Below are 12,521 nucleotides of genomic sequence, written 5' to 3'. Positions count from 1 at the left end.
GACATCCCAAGATTTGGCTATTGCTCATCACAGGATGAAGTCGACTTTGCCAGGTCAGATCTCTGCTGTAGCGACAGCCCCCCTGCGTGCTCCTCTTGATAGGCTCACTGAGGCAATGCAATAAAATTTGAAATGAGGAACAGCATGCCTGCCTGCAGAGAGAGGAGATGAGTATATGGGCCGCATCACTGAAGCCCTGCAGCTGTGGGTCTGTTTGGAAGACAGTTCATAACCAGCTGGCTCCAACAAGTCATCATCTCTTCCAAACACACACACACTGCATTCCTAACATTAAGACAGTGCTGAGCGTCAGCCCGTAATTTCATTTTCTCATTGATGTCATCCGATTTGACAGGCAAGAAACTGCAGGACACAAATTGCACACAATAAGATGTGCGATTTGCTCTTTCTCTCACTCATACTGGATCTCTTTTCCCCCCTTCACTCCTGCTGTCTCCAAACCTCATATTTTCTTTATAGGACAATGTAGACCTGACAGTAAAGCAGAGAGGGAATGGGAATGAATTGAAGTCTGTGAGCCATAACTCTTTATATATCTAAAGAACATGCACAACCTCTGACAACCTCATTTTCTTATTATTGAAGGTTCATGGTGTCTAAAGGAAGAACTTCTGACTACAAAGACAACATTAGTCACATTCAGTATGTCAGAGAGTATATTCAGACATGAAGTCATATATAAAGAGAAGCCGACAGTTGTTCTGAACCACACATTGTTGAACTAGAGTATAAAACGAGTCTAACTCAAAACTAAAAACCTCAAAACCAAAAGATTCCCGATCATATTTACGTCTGAAAGGTGCATCATATCAGCCAGGTGCAGGCGTCAGATTGACGCTCGCAATGCACGTTATGACACACACAGTAATGCACTTCAAAGGCGTGCCGATCAAAGCACGGGATGTGTACTGGAGCATGCGGCTTGATTAATCCCCTCGAGTGTGAATCAGGACCGTGTCGGCCCGCCAGCAAAGAATTGGTCGTCTCCCGAGCAGCAAAAAAAGGGCAGCCGTGGGGCGACCGCAACATGCAGAGGGCAGGTTCAGCACCATGGAGAGCACCCGCTCAGCACAGGTGGGAGGCTCAGAGAAGCCATGCTGAGGTGTCGAGTGATGGGATTAATGAATAAATAACACATCAATAGGGAATGCATTATTGTAATCGCCTTCAGTGCTTAAAGTCACATGAATCAGCCACGTCTCTCTGTGTGTTCATTGACTGTGTGGAAATTACAACATTCTGCCAAAGGCGCATTGAGATGGTTAGTTATAAACAAGCAAGGCTTTCCAAAGGAAGGAAGAGTCTGTGCTCAGTCTGACACTGGCGAGGTGTCATATGACAGATAGACTTTCTCCTTTACAGTGATTCAATTCAGAGATATAAGAGAGAAATACAATTAAAAACTCCCTAAACTGTCAGAAACTGTTACTGGCATTCACACAGCTGTCCCAGCCAAACTGATGCCGATTTATGTTCTAATCACCATGCTTGTGTGTATTCATTGTCTGCATAGCATTGTGGTCTTCATTAACATGTTCAATGTTCATTAACATCTTGCTGAAAGTTTTTATACATTTCATATTGTATTTTATATTAATAACTAGATTAATACAATAAAATGATTTTTTTATAAAGTATTTAGTTTATCTAATAAAAAAAAATCTGCATCTGAAATCTGCAATAGAAAATAAAAAAGTATATAAAACTACATAAAAGTCTTTATATAAAATATAACTTTTTTTATACTTGTGATGTGTGTGCATATGGCACTAAATATTGCAGAAAAAAAATATATAAAATGAAATAGCTTTATAGGTCTTGTCTTTTCCAACAATGAGTCAGTAAAGGATGGCCTCTGTGTCTCACCGGCCAGATAGAGAAGAGAGAGAGACAGTCTAGAGGGAGTCTATTTCTTTGATTTATTTCACTTTTATTGATCTCCCCCTGCCCTTGATGTATTCTATCTCCAGCTCAACCTCTCTGACGCGTTGGTGTAAAAGGGCTGCTTTGAAGCAGTCATGACAGAAGATCATGCGCACAAGCTCGTTCCCTAAGTTTGCGCATCACAAACAACATCGACTCACCCCAGCGTTGTCATGGTGACGATGGTGTACCAGAAAGCCGCCGGTATGCTGGTGAACTTGCTGGAGGAGGAGCTCTTCTCTGCGTAGAACATGACGGTAGCAAAGATGATGATGGCCATGGTGAGCGAGAAGAGCAGGAAGCCCAGCTCGGACGCGCAGCTCTTGAGCGTGTACCCCAGGATGCGCAGTCCCGCGGAGTGCCGCGAAAATTTGAAAATCCGAAAGACCCTGAAGACCCTGAGGGTGACGAAGGCCCCGCTTACGTCCTCGTTGTCCGACATGACCAGGCCTATATAGTAAGGCATGATGGCCACCACGTCAATGATGCTCATGACGCTCTTGACGAACTTGTACCTGCTGGGAGCGGCGATCAGACGCAGCAGGTACTCAACAGTGAAGATCATGACGCAGGCCGTATCCAAACAGAAGAACGCGAGGGCGTAGCGCTCCCCGCACGACATCTCCTTTGCCCGGTTGTGCTCGCTACGGCACGGGACTGTCTCCACCACGTTGGCCATAACGGAGACGGCGATGAAAAATCCCGTGACGTAATAGAACACCAGCGCCATGGTGCTCGTGTGCGGGTTCTCAAACGCGCGCCACATGGTCTCGCGGAACGACATATCCGGCGGCACCATGTCCTTGCTGTTTTCGCTCTCCTCATCGTCTTGGATCCTCTCCGTGTTCTCCCTCCTGCGATCTTTGTACTCCTCATAACAGCAGTCCCCTATTATCTCAGGAATGATGCCGAAGAAGGCCAGCTCCTCGTCATAGGCGGAGATGCACTCGTGGCGAGGGTAGTGCAGCTTCCCGGTTCGGTAGAAGTTGAGGATGTGCCTGAAGATATCCGGGTCGCGGTCGAAAAAGTACTCGTTGGACTCCTCGTGGAAGAAGAAGTCGCGCTCTGTGCTTCCTAGTAAGGTGTCAGGGTACCTCTCCAAAGTATTCCGCCAAGTTTGAAACCTAGTGCCGCTGACGTTTAAGATAATCAGGCCGTCTTGACCTCGCCTCTTTTCCCGTGGAGGCGGCGGCATCGGGGTGCTCGCCACGGGCATCCATCCTATGGCCGCGGCGCGCGCGAACGGTAGCCACGCGGCGACTCCGGCTGCCATGCTGACCCAATGTGCGCGACCCGGTGAGACTGAAGCAGGTTTTGCGCTCACAGATCCGCCACGAACAGAAAGGACATCTGGAGAGACACAATGCGCTATTACTTGATGTTAAGTTCAAGGAAGACTATTTCTCACGCGTAGCAGAACACTGCACAGTGAGCCATAATATTTATCAAGATCAAAGCATTCGAATGGCAAGGTGGAATTACAGTGAGAGCAGAATGGAATGGTGGTGTATGTATCCATGAAAATAACGCCTTTTCGGTCAAACACGACTGGCTGAGAATGGACCTTTTTTTTTACTAGCATGAGCAAGAGAAACAACTTACCTCCTCATAAATGGATTTTGATGCAAAAGTACAGGTTTTTACACACAGATCATCAGTTACAGTCCACTTTGAATCGCCGTTCTGCCGTTACGCACAAATAAGTACCCGAAATGCGCTCTCGGATCTGTTCTAGAGCAAATGCAACAAGTTTAGAAGTCAGGTAGATGATTCGCGTTGTCCAAGGGCATCCTTTTTACCGACCAAAGCTTCTGTGTTTCACACTGACGCTCTTGAAGAAACCTGCCACAGTGGTCCTTTCATAGGAAGAGAAGACCACCCTGGCGAGTGCGCGCTCCGTGTTTCAAAAGCAGAGAATGTCACTTTCCTATCCGCTTCTCTTAAATGTAATCCAATGAGCCGAGAACTGTTCCGCAGGGTCTGCCTGTAACCAGAACAAAAAGTGAACCCGCAACAAATGATTCGCTGGAAGTTGCTTCATCCGCTACCGATGAAGATCTGTGAGTCTGCGGTGGAGCCCAAGTTGCTTCTGCTCACGGCGCATTGGAGGCGTGTCACGTGCTACGGGCATCGGTTAACACAAATGAATGTAACAGCCTGTGTGAATGGTGCATAATGTGCCATGAGTAGTGTTACGTTTAAATGCTTATTTGTAGCATTTGATTCTCTTATAAACCCTATATAGCGCATTGTGTAAAGTTATTCATTGGCTTTCTTTGAATTATTAATAAACAGAGTTTCGCTGCATTCAGTGAAGTGTTGAATGACGAGCTCAGAGACTGGGGCAAAGCGCTGCGGATATTTTTTTCACGTCTCAGGTTATTGATTCACACATCCAGCGCTGCTAGATGTGCAGTGGGGGAAGCCGCTAGATGGAGACAGTTTTCAGAGGTGAGGGAAGATCAGACCTGTAAGAGCGAATGGATTCGAGTCATGTGAAGGTCTCTTGCTGTGACAATCACAATCAGCAAGCTCAAAATGCGATTATCTATGTTGCAGCTCTCTATACATGGGTCAATGACAAATAAGGATGCTTTAGTCGATAAAAGGAGAAATGCTGTATGTGGCAAGTTTTTTTAACGCTCGTTTTATATATTATAGCCGTGTGATTTTGTGAGGAACTGCGTCGACTGGGGCATTAACCAAACAAACTCATTCAAATATAAGAAAAAGAAATTTGGCAAATCATGTGATTAATCCACACTGACATCGATTTGACGGACAAAAGTTTTTCAGATATCCTACATACTTAAAACAAAATCGCTTCACTAAATAAGAACTCGAATGGATCCAGAAAAAAACGGACAAAAAATTCTAATATTTATCTTCAGGACTGTGATTTCTGCGGTAATATCCCAATCGGCTCAGCTTCTGACAAAATCGACTTTGCCAAAAACTGATTTCAGCTAGTGAACCAAAACAGCTGCGGCAGCTCAGAGCGCCATGCGTGTTTGTCTGCGCGCCCCCGTGATGAATTTCCTGGCGCAGGGCCTCCCTCTTCTCCATTGCCTTCCAAATTAGTCACGTAGACGCATCACAGATTAAATGTTGCGAGAGAAAAAGAGAGGTTTTTGATCTCAAAGGCTTGCTGGGACTGGTTTCATTTCAGCACCATGGACAGCGACCAAGCCACAGTTGCACCGCCGCCTTATTGATTATTGCTAACGCGATTCGAGTGCTAATAGCCAATTTCCATTATTTTGAGGGGTTTTTGTATCCTTTCTCTCTTTCCCATTTATTACAGTGTTTAAAATGCAGATCTGCATTGATAACCCTTAAATATTCCCCACACACTTTTTTGCAATTCAGCACAAACAACAGAATGCACATTCTGTTCACCTAGTTTTTCGTTTCAAGTTATAGCCTACTAAAACTTAAAATGTTAACATATTAATTTGTGCCTGGTATTGTATTTCTTTAAATATTAATTTATTTTCCTTAAATAAAAGAAGCACTATTTTTGTGAGATTGATTAGAAATGTTAGATGAACTATATTCTAATATAATATTAGCAGCATTTTATTAACAGCACTGAATAAACTAATTTTGAGGATCAAAAATGCTATATTAAACTGTCCCACATTTCTCACCCCTTAGTAAAAGTAACACTTCTTAAAAGTGTGATATCTACAAGAAATAACATTATCTGGACCCTTTCTGCAACGTGGCAGGAAAACATGTTATCAACTTTTATATGCATTCAACAAGCTTAACCTCTCAACATTTTTCCAAAAAAGGGTACAATTTATATATATATAGAGAGAGAGAGAGGTTTTTGATCTCAAAGGCTTGCTGGGACTGGTTCCCTTTCAGCACCATGGAAAGCGACCAAACCACAGTTGCACTGCCGCCTTATTGATTATTGCTAACGCGATTCGAGTGCTAATAGCCAATTTCCATTATCTTTAGGGTTTGTATCCTTTCTCTTTCCCATTTATTACAGTGTTCAAAATGCAGATCTGCATTGATAACCCTTAAATATTCTCCACACACTTTTTTGCAATTCAGCACAAACAAAAGAATGCACATTCTGTTCACCTAGTTTTTCGTTTCAAGTTATAGCACACTAAAACTTAAAATGTTAACATATTCATTTGTGCCTGGTATTGTATTTCTTTAAATATTAATTTATTTTCCTTAAATAAATGATGCACAAATCCAATGTCTATTTTTGTGAGATTGATTAGAAATGTTAGATGAACTATATTCTAATATAATATTAGCAGCATTTTATTAACAGCACTGAATAAACTAATTTTGAGGATCAAAAATGCTATATTAAACTTCTTAAAAGTGTGTTATCTACAAGAAATAACATTATCTGGACCCTTTCTGATACATGGCAGGAAAACATGTTATCAACTTTTTATATGCATTCAACAAGCTTAACCTCTGAACATTTTTCCAAAAAAGGGTACAATTTATATATATATATAGAGAGAGAGAGAGATAGAGAGAGGTTTTTGATCTCAAAGGCTTGCTGGGACTCAGTTTTCCATATACAATCTTTCCAGTTAATAATAATAATTCTTTCTAAATAATACTTTGACCTTCCGACCATCAAAATGCTTGTGATTCAGTATTTTAATTAAACAGAACTTTTCTCTTGCTGCCTTGCGAGCACTGCTATTTCCTTCAAGAAAAGCAAATCTACTTTATGAATGTCACTGGCAACCCACACTCGCATTTTCACAAAACCACACCATGGTAAACTTAATTAATTGCCAAAGCTAACAGGATTCCCTCATTTGAGCATTCTGTACCGTGACCATGCACTATGTTTTCAACTGAATGAACCAGAATAGTAGTGTTCTGCGCCATCATAGTCAATTTAGTGACTTTTGTTCAGAGCATTTCCCTGCCTCGGGTTGTTAGAGAAATGGCGCCAAAATATGACAGGCGCTGATGTCACCATGGTTACCAGTCACATCTATTTCAGTCCCGTGAGCAAAACCTGGCAGTGTTGATGCATGCGTTTGCATGCCACTCCTACAGTTCATCGCGTTAGCGTGACAAAACTCACGCCTCGGTTGAAATCTAGAACATCTAACTTTACCACTGGGATAACACTCTGAATCTGCGATGGACCTTTGAGCTCGGGTTAGACGTGCTGCATCGGCCCACGGCGGCCGGTATAAGTGTCAGGCCACAGCTGAAGATATATTTATAAATCTATACAGAAAATGAAAAGGAACATCTTTATTCAAACTCTTTACGCTGTAGGTCAAACCACAGAGACTTACTTCAGAGAATGATCCTTATCATTGGAGACTGGACTACGAGGACATCAGAAGGGCTGTTTCAGCATGCATGGGAGTTGGGCATGACTTTAAATGACTGCCTGATCAGTGTATTTGAAATTCTGCACGGTCGATGTGGAGCTTTTCAACATTTATTATGTTCAACTTCTCTCTCAGGCCGAACATTATTTTGCTGCTCATGTTATGCCTGCAGGAATGTTGCAGTGAATCAAAATGAATGATTGAAAGGTCTTGATTTGGGTCTATGGGCAGGACACACCTGACTAAATATATGTTTCATATGAATGATAAATGAATATTCTGTCTCATCATTTACTCACCCTCATGTCATTCTAGACCCCACTGGCTTTCATTATATGAACAAAAACAGTAGAAACAGTCTTTAAAAACTTCTTCTGTCACCGTGATTTTGCCAAGTAAAACATTTTGTTGATCCTGGAATAACATGTCTGTCTGAAAATTTTGTCCTACCCCTAAACCTAACCCTATACGTTATCCCTAAAGTCAGAGGGAAATGATAGGTGAATAACACTGATGTAGAAGCACCTAACCCTAAACTTGACATCATCTGTAAACTTGTCCCTCAAATCTGATTGGTTGATTGGAATATTGTTCCAGGATCATGATCCAGGAACATGTTGCACTTGGTGAAATCAGGTTCACCAAAGTCCTACAGATTTAGAACGACATGAGGGAGAGTAAATGACAATTTTGAGTGACCTGAACTGTCCCTTTAAAGTTTAAACTGTCCACTGAAATTAGTTGTGTGGAGAAATGAGTTTGTTTGGTCTGGATTAGACCGTAAAATGAAGAAAAAACAAACAATGTCTAGCAAACAAGAATCAATATAACATAAGTTTAAATCCAAGTATTAGAACAGAAGAAGGTAATGGCGAATAGATGACTACAAGGTAACTGTGATTGCGATTGTAACAAAAAACTCCTATTTTCATGTTTAAAAGAACGAGAAAGCGGACTATATCTGTCTTTCATTGGTGTATTATGTGTGCCTTTGTGTGGAGAAGGTGAGCAATCTGAAGCACTCATTATCTCTGCAGTACGCCATTCAGTGTTGAACAAAATAACACCTGCTTCATTGCCTTGACCATTACTCATACATATAAAACGTAGAGGAGTACAGTACAACTCTCACTTGTAAAACTACTTTAAATATGTAATAAAACTCCCACGAGTCAGTCATTCAGCATCAGAGCGAATGCAATCCTGCATAACCATTTTGAACACGCATAATATACGCAAAATAACATCCATAAATCTTAATCCAAAAGGAGAGAGAGAGAGAAAAAAAAACCTCTGGATTCTGTCTGGTTTTCCCATCAAGCTTCACGCATATACAAGCCAAGCTGTGAGTGACACAATATCATGAACGCTGGTGGTGTTTTTCAACCCCTTTGACAGGATCCATGGTAACGGTATAACCGTAATAATGTCATTTTTCATACCTGACAATGCCGCTCAGAGTGAGCACGCCACACCGGTCGTTCATCACCCCGCCTGGACTGGACCGAGGGCCTTCTGCTGGAGCCACAAGGTTTGAGATGCAGACAAACAACTCATGATGCATTTCAGAGGCTCCCTGCATGATTAAAACTGTGCTGATGAATATTAATGCAGAATCAGTATGAAATATTCATATTACCAGTATCTGTCAGACATGGCGGTTCATGTTTGCTCGCTAATAAGCCAGTTCATCAATTTCTGAATAAACAGATTTGGCGCTGAAAATGTTCTACTAAAAAATACAAAAGCTGAACATGATTTTTTTTTTTTTTTTTCAGGAAGATATGAAGACTGAAAGCTCCCCGTACACTGAACTGAGGTCAGCTGCAATATCAGATCCGCTGCGTTCAGGGACTTGCCTAACAGGATTAGGATCTGATCTGTGAACTGAATAGGAGCCCAAGTCAAAGAGTCTTCAGAGACAGAAGTGAAGCTCAGTTTTTACTCTTTGTACCGTTGTTTTATTTTGCAAAAGAACAATTTCAGCAGCTAGGTTAGAGAATGACATTGAGATCAGTGTTTCCTATATGTGGTTATCCCTCGGAATGATAAAAGTGTGGTTTAGAAACTCAGTGGAGCTTGTATTGCTTTATTTTCCTTTTCTCTGTTTTTACCTGGGAGCCTCGCGGAAGCCAGGAATCGGACTGATGAGCTACAGCCCAATTTAGGAGGCTTGTCCTGGGCACGCAAAGGGGCCGAAATAGTCTTCAGACAGGTCCTTGAGGCATTCATTAAAGTCCAAGCTGCCAAACCCAGAGAGAAAGAAAGAAAAGCCCAGTTGAACATCTCTCTTACGAGTGCCTGTTCTTAGCCTTCGCTGATCTGGATAATTCAATATTTCCGTTTTTCTGCTCGGTCTCTCTGATGAATAAATATTTTGTCTGTGCATATTTAAAGGTGTCAAAACGTGGAGCTGGAAAAAACCCATATGGAGATGACCCATCATAGAAACAGAGGAAATACTGTGAATAATTCATGCAGCTAGGTTTCAAGAGGATGGAGTCGGCACAGATTTGAAGGCCTTACGCAGCATGACTATAGAGAATCAGAGCACATGAAAGTTCATTGGGAGGTTTATTAAAAGGTGGATGATAATTTAATGGGACCCACATTAGACGTGTTAAAGGAGGTCATAAAGAACCCAGCGCTTGGCAGGGAACGATTTGTGGGAAATGAAGAGGTAAGAGCAAGGGCTGACTCAGGTTTGGCATTCGTGTTGACGGTGTAGGGAATGAATCACTCATTTTCTTAAAACGACTGTGAGGTGGGAAAAAAAGCTGAACTGAATGAACTTTCAAGACGATTTAAGAATCCTAAGTGGTTTTGTTGGGGGTCTGAGAGACACTAACCCAACTGACATTGCCAATGTAGGATATGGGCTTGACGAATGGACCCTACATAGACTCAGTGTTCCACAATGTTCAACATGGAACCCATGGACAAACCCATTTAGGGCCCATACCTTAAAGGTATAGCGGAGGATTTTCTTTTTCCGGGTGGGTAGTGTAAACTATTGGTCCACCTAAGTGTCAATCATTCTGGTGATATGTTTACGTAAGGCCGTCGTACGTGCTCGTCCCTTAGTTTTCGCTTTCTGCGCATGCGCACTTTCAGGTGTTTATGTGTGGTGAGCTAGAGCTAAGCCATTCATTGAAGCTCACCGTTTCACCGGGTCCTTTGAAAATGTCTGAGGGTTGCAAGAGAAAAAGTTTGTACGAACTGTATGAGAAGAAGAGAAAGGCCTCAGAAGAGAGAAACAAGATCAGAGTGTTTTTGGGAGATTGTTTCACACGATGGCGTGCGCTGAAAACACAGGTTGGGCCTCCCACTGATGCCTCAGTCGCGAAGTTTCTACTTGACAGGTAAAGTTTGGCATGCTATTTGGAGAAAAAGTGCAAATCTTCTTTTGGAAAGTAATCTTGTATGAGCGATGCCGACAGCAACTTGTAAACAGAGCGTGCACGAGGAGAACCTCGCACACGTTTAATAGGCGTTCCCTCTCGGGAGCAGGTAGAGTGTTGCGCATGTGCATTTTTTCAAAAAGTGGAGAGGGCGGTTCTTATCTAAAATTCGGAAAGATCCTCTGCTATACCTTTAAGGTTTTTCTGCCCAAATTGGCAGTAGGATGGAGGTTGAAGAAGAAAACCCTAGAATCTTACTTCAAATGGGCTCGAATGGTTGGCCAGCTAATGCAAAACATGAGAAGTTCAGCATGCGACTCTTCCAGACCCTCATCCTTCAGTTTCTCAGGCAGAGAAGACACTGCTAAGGTACATTGCATTTTGTGAAGCTGATTAACAATTAATTTCTCATCACAACACTATGAAAAATTGCAAACAACTGACAGATTGAGTAAATGGTGCTTTGTTCGCGTTAAAATGTGTTGGCGGCACATCATAACTTATGTCAAAACAGCTTGAGCAAATGTAAGTCGGGGAACTCCGTAATTACCGTTCCATCCAATTTAATGCATGCGCCTTCTTAAAAGTCATTGAAACACAGTAAAGTGAGGGGGAAAGTAGGAACAGAAAGGGAGGAATGAGGGAGAGAAAGCACATTAAAAACCAAATAAATCGTGATACTCCTGTCCGAGAGTCAATCAAAACTCAAATGATAGTCTGGTTCTGTGCTAGCTTGATGGAAACACACAACAAATCATTAAGACCTGTTTTCAATCTCAACTTTGAATAGACTGAAGATTTCACCCACTCAGACCGATCCATGTGATTTCATGCTAAGGGTTCCCATTCAACCATATATAGGGTTTTCACAGCTTGAGGCCATTGGAGAGCCTTTTTAACATCTACAAATAGCCTTTTATTCTCTAGTTATTTAGAAAATGATCTACAATGGCCACAAAAAGTATTTGAGCACTTTAGGCAATAGGCACAGATTAAAATTTCAATCTCATTGCATTATTGGAACTAAGTGGCATCTGCAAGCACAAAGCTAGAGCTTTTCTCAGAACTGACTTCTCTCTGGCATTTTTGCAATGATTTTTTTATTATTATTATTGTAGAATAGAGTAACCACAGGTGTAGTTCATCACACCAACGCATGAACACATGACAACTGCAAAGTATCCCAGTTCTTTTTTGATATTTATTATTTAAAACCTAAAAAACTTTTTTGCTTGAAAATTGGCCAACACTATTTCGATAGTCCACTTTAGACATTCTACAAACTACAGTATAAGTAACTTTGCAACTACATGCCACCTAGTATTCAGAGTATCAGTAGACTGTCTGCTTAATATCTAACACTTTTTAATAGTCCACCAACAGCGATTCTACTGACTATAAGTAACTTTGCAAGTATGTCAACTTATTCTACTAACCTCAACCCAAACAGTTCTACAACTCAACTCTAATAAGAGTTAGCTGACATTTAGTTGCAAAGTTAATTGTAATAACTGATTATATCAAGCAGAACTCAAACTGAATAAGTTACAGCAAATTTCTAGTTCCCAGCATGCTTTGCTTCCGACTGTCAAAAGAGAGTGAAAGTTAAATGCGTTATTATATGTGTTTTTGCTCAAGAATAATATAGTGGGTGATCTGTTAGTGTTTAATGCTCTGTTATGTTGGATTTTAAAAAGGTTTATGTTATGTCTGAATTTTGGGGTTACCATTGTGGTGAAGAAAAGAGCCTGTGGTGGATGGACTGAGTATCAATAAGACTGTATGTTGCTTAATTTTAAAATCAAAGGCTGTGCACATGTCAGTGATAATCTCT

General features: G+C 41.5%; 1 protein-coding gene across 1 annotated transcript in view; it reads right to left on the bottom strand.

Annotated features, from left to right (window-relative positions):
• kcnd2 (potassium voltage-gated channel, Shal-related subfamily, member 2) overlaps positions 1-3,217 on the bottom strand; it is a gene marked incomplete at its 5' end in the record, with an annotated part of 112,603 nt that extends 109,386 nt beyond the window's left edge. Inside the window, one exon of the mRNA XM_081363373.1 lies at positions 2,106-3,217. Within this exon, the coding sequence (XP_081219499.1) occupies positions 2,106-3,217 (1,112 nt within the window). The remainder of the gene's footprint in view (positions 1-2,105) is intronic.
• Positions 3,218-12,521: the final 9,304 nt, after the last annotated feature.

This window comes from Scardinius erythrophthalmus, assembly GCF_964197995.2.
Source record: "Scardinius erythrophthalmus genome assembly, chromosome: 4".
NCBI classification, from domain to species: domain Eukaryota; kingdom Metazoa; phylum Chordata; class Actinopteri; order Cypriniformes; family Leuciscidae; genus Scardinius; species Scardinius erythrophthalmus.
The sequence above is the reverse complement of the archived record's forward strand: the minus strand, read 5'-3'. Positions and strand labels throughout refer to the sequence as shown.